Source organism: Eriocheir sinensis, chromosome 9 (genome assembly GCF_024679095.1).
Source record: "Eriocheir sinensis breed Jianghai 21 chromosome 9, ASM2467909v1, whole genome shotgun sequence".
NCBI classification, from domain to species: Eukaryota; Metazoa; Arthropoda; class Malacostraca; order Decapoda; family Varunidae; genus Eriocheir; species Eriocheir sinensis.
In genome coordinates, this window is record NC_066517.1 from 24,401,577 (window position 1) to 24,424,525 (window position 22,949).

The 22,949-nt window shown below is 46.9% G+C and overlaps 1 protein-coding gene across 4 annotated transcripts in view; it reads left to right on the forward strand.

Moving 5' to 3' along the window:
• The window catches only part of LOC126996226 (probable chitinase 10), a 109,241-nt gene that overhangs the window by 70,428 nt on the left and 15,864 nt on the right, over window positions 1–22,949 (forward strand). For 2 of the 4 annotated variants that reach the window (XM_050856568.1, XM_050856570.1), the window contains exons 11-32: window positions 184–366; window positions 633–894; window positions 1,588–1,758; window positions 2,408–2,575; window positions 3,090–3,218; window positions 4,129–4,236; window positions 4,438–4,617; window positions 4,953–5,085; window positions 5,373–5,514; window positions 5,731–5,933; window positions 6,103–6,320; window positions 6,600–6,941; window positions 9,234–9,711; window positions 9,862–9,965; window positions 10,885–11,361; window positions 15,381–15,620; window positions 18,942–19,108; window positions 19,572–19,788; window positions 20,269–20,448; window positions 21,017–21,228; window positions 21,998–22,133; window positions 22,727–22,869. In XM_050856568.1, coding sequence (XP_050712525.1) covers window positions 184–366; window positions 633–894; window positions 1,588–1,758; window positions 2,408–2,575; window positions 3,090–3,218; window positions 4,129–4,236; window positions 4,438–4,617; window positions 4,953–5,085; window positions 5,373–5,514; window positions 5,731–5,933; window positions 6,103–6,320; window positions 6,600–6,941; window positions 9,234–9,711; window positions 9,862–9,965; window positions 10,885–11,361; window positions 15,381–15,620; window positions 18,942–19,108; window positions 19,572–19,788; window positions 20,269–20,448; window positions 21,017–21,228; window positions 21,998–22,133; window positions 22,727–22,869 — 4,593 coding nt within the window. The remainder of the gene's footprint in view (window positions 1–183; window positions 367–632; window positions 895–1,587; window positions 1,759–2,407; window positions 2,576–3,089; window positions 3,219–4,128; window positions 4,237–4,437; window positions 4,618–4,952; window positions 5,086–5,372; window positions 5,515–5,730; window positions 5,934–6,102; window positions 6,321–6,599; window positions 6,942–9,233; window positions 9,712–9,861; window positions 9,966–10,884; window positions 11,362–15,380; window positions 15,621–18,941; window positions 19,109–19,571; window positions 19,789–20,268; window positions 20,449–21,016; window positions 21,229–21,997; window positions 22,134–22,726; window positions 22,870–22,949) is intronic. The other 2 variants (XM_050856571.1, XM_050856572.1) reach the window with 2 other exon arrangements.

Genomic DNA, 22,949 nt, shown 5'->3' on the forward strand with positions numbered 1-22,949 from the left:
ATTGCTACTAGAGGGTTGGTTTTGTATGAGATCAAAGTTATATGGATAGCGAAGGTATTTAAGATTGCTAATAGAGTTGGGCAGTAAAGGTACCAAGTATTGCTATTGGGTTAGTCTTGTAGGAGATATATTAACATTTTTATTCATTTTCCGTAACTGTCCACTATCATTCCTCACCCCCAGGTCACATCAGGAGGCACAGAAGGCATGTACACCAAGGAACGAGGCTTCCTGGCATACTATGAGGTGTGCAAGAGGGAGAAGACCGCTGGGTGGACAGTGACCAGGGACGCCGCCGGAGGTCCCTACATGCACAAGGGAAACCAATGGATCGGCTGGGACGATGTAACCTACATCGCCAGGAAGGTGAGACAAAAAACACACTTAACTTGACCCTCCGCAGCGCAGTAATTAGCATCCCTACCTGTGGTCGGTATTATAAGATACTTTTGCTTCTCACATCAGCTATTTCTAAAGCTCAAAGAGGGGGTCAATCAGGTTCTAATGAGGGTTTCTTTAGGTTCATGGTACAGAGGAAGGGTCAAACTACCACCAGGGTCATAAATCTGCGGGCCTAGGTTTGAACCCTGGCTAAAAGTACAGTTTCTCACCTATGCCCTGATATATCACAGATGGACATGGTGAAAACTATGCGGCTGGGAGGGGCCATGGTGTGGGCCATCGACCTGGATGACAACATCGGCGTGTGTGGCACCAAATGGCCGCTTCTGAGTGCCATGCGGCGAGGACTCGGGCTCAAGAGTGTGTCAAACTTCCTTCCTCCGGTACATGTCAGCCCCCCTCAACCCCCGGCTGTGACCTCTGCCCCTGCCCCCTCCACCACCACCACAACCACCACCACAGCAGCACCAATAGTCACACCGCCATCATCTAGTATGACATAATCCTAAGAGTGTTTTTTAATCCTAAGTTTTGTTTTGCTGCTTTGTAATCCGTTCTCGCTCCCCCCCCCCCCTACCAGGAGTGTTCTGCCGGTTTTTTATTCCTTCCGTAACTAACAACCTTGAATTCTTGTCTCAGTGTGGATCTTCTTCATACCCATATTCTTGTCCATCCAGTTTCACCCTCCGTCAAGCTTGTCTCTTATTCGTCTGTGCCACCTGCCCATCACAGAGGTGTAGGGGATGTCTGCTGCATCAACCAACACCACAAACACCACCAAAAATAACACCACCTAAGACAACACCACCAACACCACCAAAGACAGCACCATCAACACCACCAAAGACAACACCACAAACACCACCAAAGACAACACCACCAACACCACCATACTTGTAATAGGTAGTACTTGACATCTTCAGACACCAGTTCATCACCACCATGAAGGCAACACCACCAACACCATAAACTCAACACCATAAGGATAACACCACCATACAACACCACCACTCATGCAATAGGTATACTCCACATCTTCCACCACCCTTACCACACCACACACATGACATCCACATTAACCACACCACACATCCAAAACTATATACTCATCCACTCTCTCTCTCACACACACACACACACACACACACACACACACATACTAACGAAACCTCCACCCTACCTCAGCAGCCTCCACTACTTCCACCACCACCTCCTCCACTACCACCACCACCGCCACCTCCACAACCATCACAGATCCACCCCAGCCAGCCAGCACCCCCCAGGACACCACCACCCCAGCCCCAGCCTCTCTCACCCCTACGGAATCCACCCCAGCGCCCACCTTCAAATGCTCAGGTGAGGACAAGTTAATGAGTTTGTTGATTGGTTGACCTCTGCACCTGATATGAATCTTATATTGGTGTTGCTAGTTAAGACATAGTTGACCTCTCTCTTGGTCACTCCCCTTGACTTTCATCGGAGCGAGATTTTTATTTTTTATTTATTTTTGCCTTTGAGTTCCTTCCTTTACGGTAAAAAAATGTTAATCGTATTCTAAAGGTCACATGTGTATTGAATTATGAGGTTGTTTTGTTGATTTGTCTCATCTACTTATTTATTTAGAGATATTTATTGATTTAGTTATGTTATTTATATGTTGTCTTTGTTTTTTTATCTTGTTTAGGTGTATTGTAATCAGTAGCTTGACAATTTGCATTCTTACTTTGTTTATCTAGAGAGAGAGAGAGAGAGAGAGAGAGAGAGAGAGAGAGAGAGAGAGAGAGAGAGAGATTTACATAGATATCCAGATCACACACAGACAGACAAAGAGAGATAACAAAAAGCATAATTCATTCCTCCTCTCTTCTCATTCCTCCAGAGAGAGAGAGAGAGAGATAAAGACAGAGACATATATATCCAGATCACACCCGCACAGAGAGACAGAGAGCGAGAGAGATAAAAAAAGCATAATAAGTCCCTCCTCCCTTTCCTCTCCTTCCTCCAGGCCCCGGGTACTTCAGAGAGGAGAATGACTGCGCCACGTACTACCTCTGTGACCAGTCTCTCACGGCCCATAAGTTTGTGTGCCCCGAGGGTCTTGTCTTTGACCTCATGCGCCGTCTCTGCAACTGGCCGAGACATGTCAGATGCGGGAAAGGTTCATCTCCCATCAGTAAGTGTGTGCCGTGTGTCTGTAGTGATTTTAGGTCTTAATGATTTCTTGGTGTGTTTTTGTAATTTTCCGAGACTCAGTTAAGGAGTGTGAGAGCTTGTGGCATCTTCTCTTCATCAGTTTATCTTTCATCTGTTCTTTTTCTTGTAATTTATGAGGTTGGTTAGTCATGTGGTACCAGAAATTATGTGTTATGTTTGTGTATTGGTGTGAAAAGAATATATATGTTTTTGTGGATATAGTGTGTGTGTGTGTGTGTGTGGGGGGGGGGGGGGGGGTGCTAGTGGGTGGGGGCTGGGGGGAGAAGAGTGGTGTGTGTGTGTGTGTGTGTGTGTGTGTGTGTGTGTGTGTATGAAAGAATGAATATGCTGGTTAACTTTTGCATAAGGGATTTGGACAGTATAAGAATGAAAGAATGAAGATGCTGGTGGGTTAGTGTGTGTGTGTGTGTGTGTGTGTGTGTGTGTGTGTGTGTGTGTGTGTGCAGGGGGTGATGGACAAGACTACCTGACAGGAAAGACGAGGTGCATAAGCGACGGCCTCTTCAGCGACCCTTCGGACTGCCGTATGTTTGTGTGGTGTCGTGACGGTATCGCTCAGAGAGTCTCCTGCCAGCACCAAATGTTCTTCAACCCGCGGACAGGTAAAGTCGCCACCCAAGGACTGCCAAGCGAGGGACACACACCAATGGACACACACACGGCTTATATATATTCACGTGCTTCAGTGTATTGCTTATCCGCTACTTGCCACTGGTGTTGTTGCTGCTGCGGGTGGTACTCATAAAAACAGTGCAAATTTGAACACCAGGCCTTCAGGACGGTGCAAGAAATGTGCTTGTTTTGCCGTGAAGAACATCTGGAAACGTCAATGGGTTTTATTAATTTGCTTTGCTTCTCTGCCCGATCACAGTCTACAAATGGTGAACACACTCAGAAACTTTATCCCTCTTGACACAGTGAGGGAAAATTCTGCCTCAGTGGCGACATATAAACCAAGGGAGTGTCCCCGCACCTCTCAGCACCTCACACAGCAAGGCATAACCAGGAACACACCATCACCAGGGATGCTCACCTCACTGCTTGGGACACACCTCAACACTACCGGTCCACTACACTTGGTTTAAGGATATTTATATGTGTATCTGAATATTACTGACAGACATACTAGCTTGTGTGTATATTGCTTGCTCCATTGTTTTGCTGCACTAGGGAATATTAAGGAATTGTAATCATGTGTATTGTTTGATGGAAGGAAATAATTGTGTCACTAAATAAGGCACCAGTCATGTGTTGTATAGTATTGTAACCTCTAATATTTCCGTCATTTTCCTGTCATAGACGTATAATGCATTTTGTCATATCAATATTATGTTTTAGTATACATAGTTGTAGTACTTTTTAGATAAGACCAATTTCATTATCTAAAGCAAGTCTATATGTATTTTAATTAGCATAAAAACTCTACCATTTGTACGATCAAGCTTGGTGATTGAGACAGGAAGTGTGTGTTTATCCCGATCTGTGTCTGACCCGTATGTGTGTTCCCGGCAGGCGTGTGCACCGTGGAGGGCCAGAAGTACTGCATGCCGGGGGAGAGCCTGAGGGTGAACACAGACCTGCCCCTCAGGAACAGGCCGATAGCCATGACCAAGATGGCAAGTAAGTACAGGAAGGGATGACTCTTGGGGGTTTGTGTTGTTTGATATGGCTAGTGAGTACTTATATCAAGGTCAAGGGGAAAAGCTACTCAGGCACTTTAACCTGGTAGCAGCGACGGGCCAAATTTGTGGCTTTACCGTGTACCACAAGCCCATTCCCTTCCTCTTCCTTCCTATTCATTCCCTTCCTTCCCCCCACCAGGCGAGTTCAAGGTGGTCTGCTACTTCACCAACTGGGCGTACTATCGTCCTGACCCCTACAAGTATGCCCCGGAGAACGTGGACCCGTCTCTCTGCACCCACATCGTGTATGCGTATGCTTCCCTCGACTCAACGGACCTGGTTATGCGTTCCCTGGATCCCTACCTTGACTTTGAATACAGTAAGTGTTGAGAGGAGGGTGAGGGTGGATGATTGAGGGAGTGTAAATATGAATGTGTGTTGATGTGTTTGTGTGGGTCAGGGTGAGAGTAACTATGGATGTGCGAGACAGGTGTTTGCAGAGGTGTGAGAGGGATGTAGAAGATTTGTTGGGTGGAAATGCACGGATTAACATACCAATGATAAATGTTAGGGAGTAAATAAGAGTGCTGGTTCGTATGCTTTTTTATATGAGGTCATTCTAGTATGATTACAGAGAGAGACTGAGGGAGAGAGAGAGAGTAGTAGTAGTAGTAGTAGAAGTAGTAATAAAACAATCCTTCCTCTCCCCCCCAGACTTCTACCAGCGTGTCATGGACCTGAGGAATCGAGCGTCGGGCCTCAAGGTCATGCTGGGCCTGGGTGGCTGGGTGGACTCAGCCAGCGACAAATACTCCCGCTTAGTCAACAACCCCAAGGCCAGAGCAAAGTGAGTGTGGGTTCTTTCCGCCTGTGTCCTTTACTCTAAAAGAGCACAATCATGCACACACCAACACACACACACACACACACACACACACACACACACACACACACACACAATGAAGGCTCTGCCCTGCCAGGCTTTGGCCTGGCTGGCTGAGGTTTGAGCCCCACTCAGGCCAAGATTTTTCCTCTGACAAAGAGCAGTTACTGTTCCCCCTTAATCAAGGGGCATGATGTGTGCACCCCGGTGTGTATCACTTCCGTTGTCACCTCCTGCTGCCCCTCCCTCAGGTTCGTGCAGCACACCACGGACGTCCTCACGGTATATGGCTTTGATGGGCTGGACTTTGGGTGGATGTTCCCCAAGTGCTGGCAGATGGATTGCTCCAAGGGCCCTGCCTCTGACATCCAGGGCTTCACTAGTCTCATACAGGTGGGTGATTCCAACAGGACTTTATGTGGCTTTGTAATGTGGAACATTTATTCTATTAGATGATATTGGTCCTTGGCCAGCATTTTTAAGCGTCATAATCATGCATGTCTTTTATTAGTTTTAATTTCTGTACAATATTTTTGGGTCAGATCACTCTATTGTTGAGTTTGCATGTGTTTCCGTGAGTCATTCTAATCCATTAATCTCGACACCCAGGAGCTGAGGTCTTCCTTCGGTCCCCGTGGGCTGCTCCTCTCGGCTGCCGTCTCCTCCTTCAAGAACATCATCAACAAGTCTTATGATGTGGCCAAGCTGTCTGCAAGCCTGGACTTCATCAACGTCATGACCTACGACTTCCATGGGGCGTGGGAGAGGAAGACTGGCCACGTGGCGCCCCTCACGGTCAGGAAAGGAGACCTGTAAGTCCATATACTATTAAGAGATTGGTTTCTTTTTCTCATTCTTTCATTTTCTAGGCCATATTGTCACACATATAGTTATCTTTTCTGTATTTTTTATTGCCATATTGTTATGTATTATCCATATTTTCTTCTTTAGTGTGTGAGAATTTCCTTGCCCCTCCCTCAGGTATGCCAGCCAGAACACAGAGTTTGCCCTCCAGCACTGGGTCAAGAGCGGTGCTGACCCGGGGAAGCTGGTGATGGGCATACCCTTCTACGGGCAGACCTTCACGCTGGCCAACCCCGCCCAGAGTGGCCTCAATGCCCCAGTGATCAAAGGTGGAGACCCCGGCCCTGCCACACTCCAACGGGGCATGATGGCATATTTTGAGATCTGCCAAGCGGGTGAGTGGCTTTGGACTAAGAGGTTTAACCCATCCGCTGCGATTGGCACAGATTTGGCCTTCACTGCTAGCCTGGTAACATACACTCCCAGGTCTTTCTCTGCCTCTGTGGTGGATAGTGGAGTGTTTCCCATGTGGTATTGGTATGTGTGTGTGTGTGTGTGTGTGTGTGTGCATTATATATTTGTATCCATGCATCTGTGTGTTGTTGTATGTCTGTCTCTCACAGCCTCAGCCTTCAGTAGTCCAGCTCTAACACCTGTGCCTTGTTTCCACACAGTCCGCACTCGAGGCTGGACTAAGGTCGTGGACTCAACCCACGCCATTGGTCCGTTCGCTCACAAGGATAACCAGTGGTACAGCTATGACGACCCCGCCTCGGTGGCCCACAAGGCGCAGTACATCAGGTCCTCTGGCTACGGCGGGGCGATGGTGTGGGACCTGAGCCTTGACGATAACCTCAACCTCTGCTGTCGCGAGCCCATGCCTCTGCTGCGCTCCATCAACCGTGTCCTCCGCACCGTGTCGTACCCGGAGCCGAGGCCAGGAGGAGGAAACTGTGCTCAGGCCCCCAAGCCCCCCACGCCAGCCCCCCCCAGGAGGACCACCACATATGCCTCAGGTAGGTTGTTCCCTCTTCTTGTCTCCTGCTGACCACCACGCCACAGACCAGTCCACTCCTGGGAGGGTACGCCACACTGCCTTCCTGGCTGCAGAACAAATGAAACCACTCAGTACACTGGACAACGGTGAAGGGCCAAATATTCTGAGCCTCAAGACATGCCCACAGAACAAATGATATTACTCAGCACACTAAACTAAGGTGAAGGGCCAAATATTCTGAGCCTCAAGACATGCCCACAGAACAAATAATATTACTCAGTACACTAAACAAGTCAAGGGCTAAATATTACAAACCTGGCGACATGGAATACAACAAACCAGAAAGACAAAAGCCATAAAACCACAGAATAATGCAGAAAACATAAAACTGGAACAGATGGATCGTGAACATTATGACATCCAATCACGAAACAACCAAAGCCACAGAATAAGATGCGTACCACTGATGCGATAGTCAGCCCATTACCACTACAAGCACTACCTCAACCCTCATATACAGAGACTGGGAAATTGACACCCCATCGAAATATCGCAAGTAACAAACCCTTATACGCATGCAAAATCACAACCTACTCTTGCACAATGAAAAATATGGTGTTCACGTACTCAGAACATACCACAAACAGAGTCATTCAGAGACAAACAATGGGGAATAATACAAGGAACAAAAGACCCATGATATATTATTTAAAGAGAAACTAACAAAGCCAAAACATAGCACAAACAAAGCCATTCAAAGACAAGCAATGGGGAATAATACAAGGAACAAAGACCTGTGATATATTAGTGAAAGAGGAACAAACTAACAGAGATTAAACAAAACAAACAAAGCCATTCAGAGACAAACAATGGGGAATAATACAAGGAACAGAAGACCCATGATATATTATTTAAAGAGAAACTAACAAAGCCAAAACATAGCACAAACAAAGCCATTCAAAGACAAGCAATGGGGGAATAATACAAGGAACAGAAGACCCATGATATATTATTTAAAGAGAAACTAACAAAGCCAAAACATAGCACAAACAAAGCCATTCAAAGACAAACAATGGGGAATAATACAAGGAACAGAAGACCCATGATATATTATTTAAAGAGAAACTAACAAAGCCAAAACATAGCACAAACAAAGCCATTCAAAGACAAGCAATGGGGAATAATACAAGGAACAGAAGACCCATGATATATTATTCAAGGAGAAACAAACTAACAAAAATAAATAAAAACAAAACTACAGCTAACATTGCAAATTATATTCCTGTTTGTCTTGAAATGAATGAAGAAAGTTGACCCAAATATCCAACATTAATAATACCAATACCAATATGATTTCTAAAAGGTCAAGGATATCAATACCAATATACCAAAATGATTTATATAAAGTCAAGAGAGATATATTTCCAGTCATCAGTATGGACACCAACTTCACGGGACATCAGAATCCCCCTAAAATATGTCCCAGTCACCATATGTTCTTATTTTACCAAGACGAGGCATTTTAAAACCTATAATGTTGTTCTCTTGTGGCGTTCCTGCGTGGTGTGGGGTGTGGCGACTGTGATTCACCCAACAGAGAGTAAGTCTTAGTGTTTTACTGTGGGGATGGCCTGCACTTTTGGGGGAATGTCTGGGGCTGAGGGAGTCACTAATGCTTGCTGTGTTTGCATGTGAGTGAGAGAGAGGGAGGGTGAGAGAGACTTTTTATTATACCTTATGGCTATCCGAATATACAGTTTTAAGTGATGTCTTGGGCTGCCAGTTGAGAGAGAGAGACTTTTTATTATACCTTATGGCTATCCGAATATACAGTTTTAAGTGATGTCTTGGGCTGCCAGTACTCACAAAGCTCTGCACAAATGGTTAAGGTTGCATAGGGACTTGAGGTGGCCAGTGAAGGTGCTTGTGAAAGGAAATAAAAGAGCAGTGAGGAATGATTTTAGCTTTCCTCGGCATCATATTGCATCTTATAATTTTTTTTGCTCTGAAATGCTGTTGCTGTTCACTTTTTTTTTTACCTGAGTTTGGGGTTTAACTGTTTTTCTATATTCAGGTTAGGTCTTGCTACTTTCCTGTTGCCTATGTTTATTTTATTTCCAATGGTTATCCTTCAAAATGGAATGCAAGTGGCTTATATTTCATGCCATGTGTATAAGTATAATAGACTGTTACGTGATTGAGCTGCCTTGAGTGAATTGCTGTTTGACTCGTGTACAGCAGAGTGGTGTGTGAGTGAGTGAAGCGTCCTGCCCCTGCCACAAACTCACTCCCTTCCTCCTTACCGTCACAGCGCTCGGAACAAAAATCACCGACTCAAGCTACGGCGACTTCAACCTGTCACAGTCCGGCCCCACGACACCGCTGCAACCATGGATGACACCATGGCAGCCTAGCACGAAGAGGCCAACCACAGAGCGACCGCCAGCTGACTACCCGCCCCAGTGGCCACCAACCACTGAGCGAACCACGATGAGACCCATCTGGCCGCCAACCACTGAGAGAACAACCACTGAGCGAACCACCTGGAGAACAACCACCAGGGGGACAACTTGGTGGTGGACGCCTCCGCCAACCACAACCAGAAGAACCACAAGGAGACCAGAGAGACCAGAGACGCCAGAGACAACCACGCGGACCACCAGTCGTCCTGAGACCACCACTAAGGCCTTTGAGGAGGTGCGACCCCCCAGCGGCGGACCACAAGCAGGGGACTCTTGCAGGGCTGCAGACACCTTCTCGAAACCCGGCCAGTGCTCGAAATATCTGAGGTAAGACACCCCTTCAAGTTACCCCCATCCACCCTACATCCTCAGAAGTAGAACAAGCAGATTGGAGATTGTATTGTGGTCCCTTCCATTGTCATCACTTGCCTCATCACCACTTGCCTCGTCATCACTCGCATCGTATTCCCTCAACAGGTGCAATAATGGGGAGCTGGTTGAGGAGACATGCATCGCTGGGCTACACTGGAACCAGGCGGGCGGCTACTGTGACTGGCCGGACAATGCCAACTGCCAGGCGGGTGAGTGACAGAGAGGGAGAGAGAGAAAGAGGGAGAAAAGGTGAGACATATAGAAAGGAGAGAGAGAGGGAGGGAGAGACAGAGAGGGTGAGGCATGGAAAGAGAGGAGAGAGAAGAGAGAAGAGAGAGAGAGAGAGAGAGAGAGAGAGAGAGAGAGAGAGAGAGAGAGAGAGAGAGAGAGAGAGAGAGAGAGAGAGAGAGAGAGAGAGAGAGAGAGAGAGAGAGAGAGAGAGAGAGAGAGAGCAAAGGTGAGGAGGTGGAAAGAAGAGAGAGAGAGATGGAGAGGGAAATATGTGTGAGCAAGTTTCTGGGTTAATCTTGCATCACTTTTTTATTTCATCAGCTGTTTTTTTATCTATTTTTATCTGTGCTTTGAATTATAGAGGCAAAAGTGTCTTATAAAATGTGTGTGGGCAAGTTTAGGGGATACTCATGCATTACTCTTTTATATTTGATCTGTAATTTATCTGAAGTGTGATTGATTGATAGTTTATTGTTGGAAGAAGCAAAGGAGAAGGGAGGAACAAGCCAACCAGGGCTGCCAAATTTTCGTACTCAGCCTATTGCATTTTCGTAGTTTCTGACCGATAACTTTAGCAAAAAAGAACTAAAACCATCAATATTTAAGAGTTTTTATGATGACTTTAATTTCCTGTCATTATTTGCGTGGTTGTGACAGTCTTGGAGCCTAAAAATGATAAATGAATTGTTCTGAGTACAATAATTTGCCGACGCTGATACCAACCCCCAGGCAGTACAGAGTGGGATTATACAACTAAGGATACATGTGGAAATAGCACCAGGAAACTAAAAAGATACAATGGTAAAAAATAAAGGCCTTAATATCCTGTATCTGAAGTGTAAATGTTTCTCAAAGGGGTGAATTAAATAGTAAATATGTGTGGTTTTCCCTCTTAAGGTGCTGCCCCCACTAGCCCCCCCGCCCGCCCCACCCAGGCCCCCACCACTGTCCGCAGCACCACCGAGGAATACGAGCGTCCAATCATCGACTTCACTACCAGACGCACCACCACCGAACGCACCACCACCACGGAACGCACCACCACCCAGCGCTCCACACCGACATGGTGGTGGACCCCTCCCCCCAGCACCACCCGACCCAGCACGCGCCCCTGGTGGATTGCGAGCACCACCAAGCCCACTACCACCACTGATGCCCCCGCCTACCCCTACCCTCCTGATGCTGTTGATGTTCCCGCCCCACCACCCGAGTCTGGGCCGTGCACCGAGGGAGAGAAGAGCTCCGTCCCTGGTGACTGCAAGAGCTTCAAGCAGTGTTTCCATGGCAAGCTGACGGTCCTCTCCTGCCCTCAAGGCCTCCACTGGAACCAGAGGGCGAAAATCTGCGACTGGCCGGCCAACGCAAAGTGCTCAAGTAAGTGGACGAGGGTTGTTCTGTGTTGTTTGCGCCTCTTTCAGGAACACTTGAGGCTGGGAGTGGTCAGTGTTGTAGGAGCCGAGACTTTGCTATAGCCACACAGGGAACAGAAATGGACGCACAAGTAGACATTTATATTACCGGGTTGTATGGGCTGAGTTGCAAAGTGCCAGACAGTAATGCACCTTCCAACAGCCCAGTTATCTTTAAATCTTATTCTTTTGCTAGACACAGAACATTAATGGACACAGAAACACACATTTTTATTACTGGGTTCTATGGGTTAATTTGCAAAGTGCCAGACAGTAATGCAGCTCCCGTGAACCCAGCTATCCTTAGCCCGGTAGCAGCGGGGATCATGTTTCTTAATGGTCCCTCTAAGCGAGAAAAATGAGAAAAAATCATCACTCACACAAACCATTTCATAATATATATCGAAGCATTTGTGATCAGTTTATGTATCATCTATTTTTGGGGTTTAAATCATGGCACAAATTTGGCCCATCGCTGCTACACGGTAAAGCCACAAATTTGGCCCGTCGCTGATACCAGGTTAAATCTTTCTAAGTAAATCCTGCCTTCCATCTCTGGGGCAGCATCAGCGTCTATGGAGGACACCAGATTAATCAAAACAGGAATAAAGGGCGTGTGGAACTAAAAACAAGTTGGTTGTGTAGAGTTGGAGGGAGAAGTCATCAAGTATCAAGGCACCTCTCCACCCAAAATTGACCTCTCTTTTGGCTACTCTTTACTTTTATCTTTTATGGGAGCGGCAAGTAGCGGGCTTTTTTTTTCTACCCCTTTTGTTGCCCTTAAGCCGTGTCCTCTGATGTTAAAAAAAAAAGATGAAGTTTTACCAATATATATTCAATTTCACTCTATATCTTCACTGTATCCTCACTTTGGTCTCCTATATTTAATTTCACTCTATCTTCCATTTCATCAAGTATCCTAGCCAGTCTTTGATCTCCTATAGTCAGCTGGAGAAATAATAGTTTTAGTAAAGATTTGAACACTCTGTCTATTGATGGGTTCCACAGTAAGGTTTGCCCATTAACCCGGTAGCTGCGGGGAACATGTATCTTAAAGCCCCCTCTAAGCGAATTAATGAGAAAAAATCATCACTCACGCAAACCATTTCATAATATATAGTACCAATTCATTTGTGATCAGTTTGTGCATCATCTATTTGGGGGGTTTATATCATGGTAAAAATTTGGCCCATCATTGCTACACGGTAAAGCCACAGATTTGGCCCGTCGCTGGTACGCGGTAAAGCCACAAATTTGGCCCATCGCTGGTACACGGTAAAGCCACAAATTTGGCCCATCGCTGGTACACGGTAAAGCCACAAATTTGGCCCATCGCTGGTACACGGTAAAGCCACAAATTTGGCCCATCGCTGGTACACGGTAAAGCCACAAATTTGGCCCGTCACTGCTACCAGATTAAAGGCACACACGTCAGGAACATGTTAACCTGTGACCACTCCCAGGACCTCCTCCATCGCACTTCCAACACCTCATGACCTATGTTGACCTCAGTTTTATATGTATGTAGTCTAACTCCTGAATTAACCCCAAAATTTAAACTTTCTCTCATAATCATTAATTGAAATAAATCATTCTCATGTATATATATTTAAATTTCTCATTAGTATTGGAATGTTACTAATGTTGTAGTGTATTGGCATCTGATGAATTAATAAGTAGAGTGAGTCGCCGAGCTCGTGTGTGGCTCAAACTCCTGCATGTTCAAGGTGGATTTCCAAGTGTGGGCAGCGTCTCGTCAATAGCGTCTCCCTCATTCAGCGTATCTACAATCCTTTTGATTCCATGATGATGACAAAGTATAGTTTTTAACCCGATAGCTGCGGGGATCATGATTCTTAAAAGCCCCTCTAAGCGAATTTATGAGAAAAAATCATCACTCATGCAGACCATTTAATAATATATATCAATGCATTGGTGATCAGTTTAAGCATCATCTATTTTGGGAGGTTTATATCATGGCAAAAATTTGGCCCGTCGCTGCTACACGGTAAAGCCACAAATTTGGCCGTCGCTGGTACCATGTTAAAAGTCCCTCTAAGCGAATTAATGAGAAAAAAATCATCACTCACGCAAATCAATATATAATAGATAACAACGCATTTGTAATCAGTTGATGCATGCTCTATTTTTGGGGGTTCGTGTCACATCAAAAATTTGGCCGGTCGCTGGTACCAGGTTAATGTTCACATCCTACCATTCAGATTAACCGTTAGACAGCAGCAGTATTTAAAGAGTAGCTCCCCAAAAATGAATGGTCTATACTCCATATACACTCACTGCTGACCTTAGGACCGTAGCATGAATATAATTACGCCGCATAAGAGATGTTTTAACTCGTCCATATAGAGATTCTACCGCAGTCTGGAAGTGTTGTCATATTTCTGCCGTACAAAACTGACTGACTGAATTTCGCACCGCCTATATATAGTTGCACCGCCGTCTAAGGGCTAATGGCGTTTTTCAGCATAAATGTACAGGATGTCAGTCTCATAATTTTTCTGCTCTTTTCATTCTGAGTGATTGGTAAACATTAAGGTGACTCTGTGAATGTTCCCTTTTTTACCTTAGCCAGACAGAATTGTAGTTTATTTTCATTTCACTCTTGGAAAGTTGTATGCGACAGACGAGTGATCGCAGAGTCAAGCATGAGCTGAACACTTCCTTCCTCACCTCACCTTGAAGCGCACCAGAAACATGAAGTGGCGACTGGCACCACCACACTGCACTTGGGAATTCACCTTGATTCTTGGTAGCACTGTAGGTGGTAAGGCACTGGAAATAGTCCATAACCATTGTGTTGAGCTGACGACTTTGTGTGTGTGTGTGTGTGTGTGTGTGTGTGTGTGTGTGTGTGTGTTTGTTTACCCTATTATGATATACAGGAAATGAGTTACAATCATGGGATCAGTTGTTCAAAATTTGTTTCAAACTCCTGTAAGTCTGTGTTTGTTCTTACCTGTGTGTCTGTGCACCAAACAGACAGCACATCCATTGAGTGAAGAACTATGTGCTGGTGATCAGTGTTTCTTCTCAAAGAAAAACTCAGACCATGACAACAACACCTTTGCATTCCGTACATTCCTCAGCAGTATGACCATACTACCATGCAGATACATGCAGCATTTAAAAAAAACAAATGATACATAAAAGCTCTGTACCACACAAACCACCAAGTGAGGATCCCACGGCAGGGCGTCCCAGAGACAAGGAGTGTGTACGTACATGTCACGCTGCACGGCCTCCATGCACTGTGGAAACTCACGAGGGAGACAGTTGCAGTGAGAGCCATCACACAAGGCCATAACAAGTGAGAGCCATCACACAGGGACATAACAAGTGAGAGCCATCACACAAGGACATAACAAGTGAGAGCCATCACACAAGGCCATAACAAGTGAGAGCCATCACACAAGGACATAACAAGTGAGAGCCATCACACAAGGCCATAACAAGTGAGAGCCATCACACAAGGACATAACAAGCACCAGATCTCACATCTGAGGACAAAACTGTTCCACTCACCCATGCACACACAGAGAGGAGCTCTTCTGTGCAGCCAGATGTTACCCTCTTAGACTACAGGTGTGCACAGCCACACCACAGTCAAGCCACACACCTCTTTTAGTGAGAGCACAGCACACAGCCCTGTTTGCCTGGACACTAGCGGACATGAGCCATGAACACTACTCTGCACACATATGAGAAGAAGGCTGAAGAAAACACAGACTGGAAGGCCATGGCTGTGGTGAAGGCCATGGCCGGCAAGAAGTTACAATCTTCAGGGTGTTCTGAGAGCCCTTCACTCTTCAGACCTAGGTGAAAGGATGCCTCAATCTTGCAGTGTCCTTTTCCCATCAAGTTCTCCTAAATTCCTACCTGTCACACTTCCTTTACTTCCCTCACACCTGCCTTGCTGCCCTCCTCTCCTCCCTTTGCTCCCACGTCAGTGCTGTGGCCCCGCAGGTCCCGTCATCCGTGGCCCCGGAAGCCAGCACAACCGGAACAGAGGCCGGACACCCTGCAGCAATGAAGGCCAGACCTTTCCGGGGCCGCAGTGCACGGCACGAGTGCGCTGCTCCCAGGGATTCTTTACCGTGGAGCTCTGCACCGGCGGGCTGGTGTGGGACCAGAGTTCCAAGGCTTGCAAACTCGCATCACAAGTCCCCAAATGCTCTGACGTTATCCTCTCAGTCGAGAATGAAGGTAGTGGCCCTGGCCCACCCTGTCCCTTGGCCCCACCCCACCCACCCCGATCCTGCCCCCCACCCTCCCAAGGCTGCTTGGTTTGGCTTCAGAGCCGTGCGTGGGCTGTGTTCGCCTCATGCTGCTGCTCTACACTCATTACATTGATTTCCTCACCTTCGTGTTTTAATCCCAAGTCCCAGGGACCTGTCACACACACATTGATGCACCCGTGCTTTGCTTCTCCCTTCCTCCCTTTCCTTGATCCAGTGTTTCCACATGAAGGAAAAAAGGTTCCCTTCAGGTCCGTGCCCACCACTGCTTGGCCGGCCACTCCAACGGGCACACTGCCAGCGCCTGAGTGCCACCTTCCCTTAGCCTGAGGGTGTCAGTGACTCTGAGCTTGCTTCCTTGTTGCTGGACTGTATATGTATAGTGACCTTCTGGGAACAGGCGAGGCAAAAGTGGGAGGAAAAGAGTGTAAGAGAGTGAGGGAGTGAGAGTGGTGTCAGAGACCTGCATGCTGTACAGTTATGGGTGAGGCGGGCAGCACGGCCTTCAGCTCCAGGCTTGGGTGGTGCCGCTGTAGTGGGCATCAGGGTGAGGGTGACGGCTGCTGTGTGCACTCACCATGACCTGGGCTGCTGTAGTCCTCCACTGGGTCACTCCACCACAACCCACACCAGCACTCACCACATCACTGTATATATATATATACATATCATCATGTCATCCACACACACACGTGTATATATATTATTTGATGTTGAAATTATGCTAATATTCTTTTCTTGCAGGGCTGTGAGCAGGTAAATATTGCTGAGGCTTTATGTGTGTGTGTGTGTGTGTGTGTGTGTGTGTGTGTGTAATTCCCCCCTTGGTCTGCTGCGGGACTCTCGAGACAGCCAGCCGTTCCCCTACGGAGGAACACAGAGCTCATAGTACCGATCTTTGGGTTGGACTGAAACCACTCACACACAACACACCGCGACAACGAGGTCACAACTCCTCGCCTTACGTCGCGTACCTACTCACTGCTAGGTGAACAGGGGCTACATGTGAAAGAAGATAAACCCAACTTATCTTCACCCGGCTGGGGAATCGAACCCTGGTCCCTCTGGTTATGAGGCAGACGCTTTTCCATTGAGCAACCGGGCCGTATGTGTGTGTGTGTGTGTGTGTGTGTGTGTGTGTGTGTGTGTTGCCGACCCACTAACTGTATGGATCTTGCATGCCCCTGCCAGTAAAAGTACACTAAGCTTGTCCTACAGTAAAAGTAGTTGTAGTAAAAAGTAGTCATAGTATTAAAATGTAGCTATTTAGTGTTTGTTGAGCTACTCCTGGTAAATCTCATCCTGCTTTGCTGAAATAAACTCCTGCATCCATGTTAAACTCCAACCACTGTGTCCCTATCTGTCTCTCTCTCTCTCTCTCTCTCTCTCTCTCTCTCTCTCTCTCTCTCTCTCTCTCTCTCTCTCTCTCTCTCTCTCTCTCTCCTTCAAAATATCCTTACCACACTGAGTCTTCATTTGCTCAAATACTCCAAACTCCACCTTACAGTTCATAGTTTTCATCACTGAGCCAACCATTTTTTGAACCTTTGATCAGCTATGTAGTTTCTGAGTTTCTCCTGATATTCTGCTGTCTGTCATGTCTTCTCTTCTTTTTCAATATATTTATACTTTTTTCATTCATGTCAATCCACACCTGCCCCATCACCTGCTCCTCCCCCCTCCTCCCCCCATATTCCCAAACCGTCCTGAGCATTGGGTGACGCGGGAGCTCGCCAACCATGAATACCGTCTCTGGATTTCTCCTCCTCACAAATCTCCGCCCCTTCTCATTTTCCTCTCCAGCTCAGTTTCTATGAGAAGAGGCTGAGAACACCCAGGCCAGGCTGTCCACCGTGCCAACACAGGGCTGGTGTGGGTGGGTCCACGGCAGCTCTGTCCTGCCATGGCCAGGGTCACTTCCTGCCCCAGGCTGCTGGGCCAGGCTCTCAGTGTGTGCAAGGAACTCTGTGGCAAATGTACTACATTGATTTACTGATAATAATGCAAGAGAGATGTAAAACTATTTTCCTATACCATGTATGTGTCCAGATGAGGTGTAGTAGCTCCCTGTTCAAACCTTCTCAGTGATGTCACACCAGCTGCACCCTGCCCTCACAGCACACCCACGGCCTTGTGATCAGTGTGTGCGTGTGTTGTGGGGCCAGAGTGCTGATGTGCATGGTGTGCCTGGCAGAGTCATCAGCATGGCCTCTAAGGGCTATGCTGATGGGGTCTGGCAGGGCCAGCGGTGGCCTGGCTGTGGCACCCCCAGTAGTGGTCCAGCACACCCTGTCCTGACCCTCACATGCAGCAGGAGGGGCAGCAGAGGGCTCCCCCTCTCTGCCTGGAGCAGCCCACAGCCCATATTGGGCTGGAAGCATTGTGTGGGCCAAGAGTCCATTGTGAGCATCTAGGATCAGGCTCATGCCATCAAGTGTGTAGCACAGCACGAGGAGCTTCCTCCCGCCATGTGGCTGGCCAGGACAGGCGGCGCTGCCGGGGTGGAGTTCGTCACTACTGGGGCTGTGTGGATGCGGCGGCCGCTGCAGCATTCCTCTGGCGCCGTGGTGTTTCTCATCACCTTCTTGTTGTTCCAGCCTCAACAGTGCTGCCGAAGGACCCCCCGTCTGCCTCCCAGCCCAGCGGGACACTTCTGGCGGCCTAAAGTGCTGGTCCGCCGCCGCCAGTCTCCACAGCCCATCAGCCTCCTGGTCCCTTTACCAAGCCCCTTTTTGACCACTTACAGTCCACAAACACACACTTTGCCACGCCACAGCCTCCCCAGCACCGCCTGAGGCTCTGGAAACACGTGCACATGTCACACACACAGCGGAAACAGTATTCATGGTTGAGCTGCACACAGACGTCCCCAGTCACCCCCTCGCCCCTTCCCTACTAACTCATTAACACCCTCCGCTTACTCACAGCTTCCTGCTTCTAAATACGTCACAAAAGCAGTTAAAAAATATTCACCATTTTGTCTTCCAGGTAGAGGGAAATGTGTTGGCCTTAAGATGACCATATAGTGATGATTAAGCTGTGATTCAAGGCAGCAGTGGGAGCTTGGCAGGGCTGTTCAGATACAGAGTTAGCTAGCCTTGCTGATCATGGGTGTGCCAAAAGCTTTCCCCAGTAGATGTTAGCAGAGACATAGATGATAAAAACATCCTCAGGTATTCACTTCAGTCTTAAATATTATAAAATAAGCTTCAAGATTATTTTAGGGAAGGTGAATCAGGTATTATCTTGACTGTGGAAAGATACCTGACTGCATCCATCCCTACATCAGCTGTGCGGCCGGCAGCTCCTCCCCCTGCCAGCAGCCAACTGGACGTGAATGTGCCTTGTCAAGAGGGCTCGTACCAGAGGAACACCAGGGACTGCACGAAGTACATGCTGTGCGTCCATGGGCAGTGGATGGAGTCGCATTGTCCCCCTGGCTTGGAGTGGGATGGCGTAAGTGTTGCCTCAGGAGCTTAAGACCATTGCTTCCCTGGACGATTGCACTCCAGACCTTAACCCATCCGCTGCAATTGGCACGGATTTGGCCTTCACTGGTAGCCTGGTAACATATAGTCCCAGGTCTTTCTCTGCCTCTGTGGTGGATAGTGGAGTGTTTCCCATGTGGTACTGGTGTGCTGGATATCCCCTCCCAAGGTGCATGACTTTATATTATTCTTCATTGAATTGTGGCAGCCACTTTTTGCTCCATTCCTGTAGCTTGGTGATGTCTTCTTGTAGGAAATCTGCAGTGAAGGGGTTAATGATTACAAGTCACTGGGTCTTACATCAAACATTCATACTTGCTAACATCTCAACTCCTTACTTCCCTGGAACACTGCACTCAAGACATTACGACATGATCACAAGCACTTCACCTTGCGCCACACACTCAGCCTCACCATCATGTCCCTTACAGACAAACAACCGCTGTAACTGGCCGGACAAAGCCAAGTGTTCAGCGTCCGGAGGTGGTGCACTCCCCCCAGCAGACCACCTACCCCCTGATAGGCCCGATTGGTTCCCACCCCCTGTGAACCACCCCCCCATTCATGAGACCTCTCCGTCCATCCCGTCACCACCACCCCCGCCACCGCCTGCCCTCCCCCCAGGAAGCAGTGGCCCTCCGATCTCAGGCAAGTTTTTCTCTCTATCATTTAATGTCTGTTTTTCACTAAGACTAGGGTTGGTAATCTCAAACTCATCCACCTCCTGCGTCAACTGTTTTCAAAGGTTAGGAAGATTAACCCGTCCGCTGCGACTGGCACGGATTTGTCCTTCACTGGTAGCCTGGTAACGCATGCTCCCTGGTCTTTCTCTGCCTTTGTGGTGGATAGTGGAGTGTTTCCCATGTGGTATTGGTGTGCTGGATATCCCCTCCCAAGGTGCAGGACTACAATTTTCTTCATTGAATTGTATCAGCCACTTTTTGTTCCATTCCTGTAGCTTGATGATGTCTTCTGGTAGGAAACCCACACTCAAGGGGTTAATCAGGTTTTGATGAGTGTTTTCTTATGTTTTTTTATGCTTTTTTTATGTTCTTTTTTATTGTTTGCTCATGTCTTTTATTAGTTACTTATTCCCCAACAATCATCTTTCCCGTCTTCCTCGCTCAGGTGACTTCAAGATCGTCTGTTACTTCACCAACTGGGCGTGGTACCGTCCTGGCATCGGCAAGTACAGGCCTGAGGACATTGACCCGAGCCTCTGCACCCACATCGTGTACGGTTTTGCTGTCCTGGACTACTCAAACCTCATCATCAAGCCACATGACTCTTGGGCCGACATCGACAATGGTGGGTGGGGCGAGGCAGTGGGTGACATTGTGTTTCATATATATACACTTAGTTTTTACAGCGAGGAAGGGAGGGAGCGCAAAGGTAAAAAAAACCAAAAAGGGGAATTAAAGGCCTGCTATACAGTGTTCCATCCAAAGAAAATGGAATGAAAGACTTCCTCCCATGCTGCAAAAAGAGTGTATAGAATATTTGTTCAGATTTTTGCTTGTGTTTTCACCCATGAGGTCCCTCCCTTGCTGTGAAAAAGAGGATATATAGATCTAAAACAATATACTTCTCACACTTTTACAGACATTTACTGAATATTTTTTGCCCTTGAGATCTGAAGCAATATTTTTTCAGATTTTTGCTTGTGTTTTTTGCCCATGAGATCTAAAGCAATATTTTTCACACTTTTACAAACTTTTACTTGTGTTTTTTGCCCTTGAGGTCTAAAGCAATATTTTTCTCACACTTTTACAGACATATACTGAAGTTTTTTGCCCTTGAGATCATCAGCAATATTTTTCTCACTCTTTTACTCATGTTTTTTGCCCTTGAGGTCTAAAGCAGCATTCCTCTTCAGACTTCTATGGCAAGGTAACAGCCCTCAAGAGTCGGGGCATCAAGGTGACCGTGGCTATCGGCGGCTGGAATGACTCGGCCGGGGACAAGTACAGCCGCCTCGTCAACAACCCCGCCGCCAGAGCCAAGTTCATCGCCCACGTCATTGAGTTCATGAAGCAATACAACTTTGACGGCCTTGACTTGGACTGGGAGTATCCGAAGTGCTGGCAGGTGAGAATCTTTGCATGTGTGTGTGTACCGAACATAACAAAACCCCGAAGTTACTATACGTCTTGGCTCAGAAAGTTCGTATATGCTTCCTTACCAATGAGACTTTCTGTATAACAAAGTGAGGTGTTGATTTATACCATAAGGGGCTGGCTATCATGTGTTTGAAGATACCCTAAACTTAACCTAACTTAACCTATCACAACATAACAAAACCCAAAACAGTCTTGACTATACCAAAAGGGGGTGTTCATAATGACCCCTAGAACCTACTAACCTTCTTAACCTATCACAACAACCAAAAAAAAAAAAGTCTCTTCAGAAAAAAATATATATGCTCTTCTTAATAATGAGTTTCTATACAACAAAGCTAACAACCTATCACAACATAACAAAACCCAAAACAGTCTTGACTCAGAAAATTCATATATGCTTCCTTACTAATGAGAGTTTCTATACAACAAAGTGAGGTCATTCTTTGTTGATTTGTACCATAAGGGGCTGGCTATCATGTGTTTGAAGATACCCTAAACTTAACCTAACTTAACCTATCAAAACCCCAAATAGAATAAGTTGTTGTCCTGTCACTCCTTATCCTTATTTTTTACCCTACTCCCTTTTCTTACTTCTCCTTATCATCGTCATCGCACTCTCTCCGTTTTTTTTTTTTTTTTTTTTACAACAAAGGAGACAGCTCAAGGGCACACAAAAAAAGAAAACAATAATAAAAAAAAAGCCCGCTACTTACTCCTAATGGCTTCCCTTCCTTCAGGTGGACTGCAACAAGGGTCCCGCCTCAGACAAGCCCGCCTTTGCCAGCTGGGTGAAGGAGCTTAGCATTGCGTTCAAACCTCATGGATTCCTCCTCTCCACGGCTGTCTCCCCAAGCAAGAAGGTCATCGATGCTGGTAAGGAAGTGGGACAATGTTCTCTTTTATTGTCTTCTACTCTACCTTCATCAGTTATTTGGCACTCATGTCTGTCATAGGTTTAACCTGTCTACTGTGATTGGCACGGATTTGGCCTTCACTGGTAGCCTGGTAACATATACTCCCAGTCTTTCTCTGCCTCTGTGGTGGATAGTGGAGTGTTTCCCATGTGGTATTGGTATGCTGGGTATCCCCTCCCAAGGTGCATGACCTTATACTCTTTTTCACTGCATTGTAGGAGCCACTTTTTGCTCCATTCCTGTAGCTTAGTGAGGTCTTCTTGTAGGATATCCAGTCATGGGGTTAAGCATTCAAAATCTTGCTTGTCCGCCTCTATTTGCCTCTACTCAGTCCCTTGTCTGTTGTTTTGGTGGTTGAGTATTGTAGCAGCCACTTTTTGCTCCATTCCTGTTGCTTGGCGAGGTCTTGTTGTAGGAAATACACAGTCATGGGGTTAAGCATTCAAAATCTTGCTTGGCCGTCTCTATTTGTCTCTACTCAGTCCCTTGTCTGTTGTTTTGGTGGTTAAGTATTTCAGTGTAGTGTGTGACTGATGATTTACTTGTGTTCAGGCTACGACGTTCCCACCATCAACCAGTACATGGATTGGATTGCCGTGATGACCTACGACTTCCACGGCCACTGGGACAAGAAGACCGGCCACGTGGCGCCCATGTACTACCACCCACAGGACGACTATGACTACTTCAACATGGTGAGCCCAGTAACTCGCTGCTCGAGGAATGCCAGCAGATTATAATATTGTTGTTTTTTATGCAATATCTGAGTTTTGAA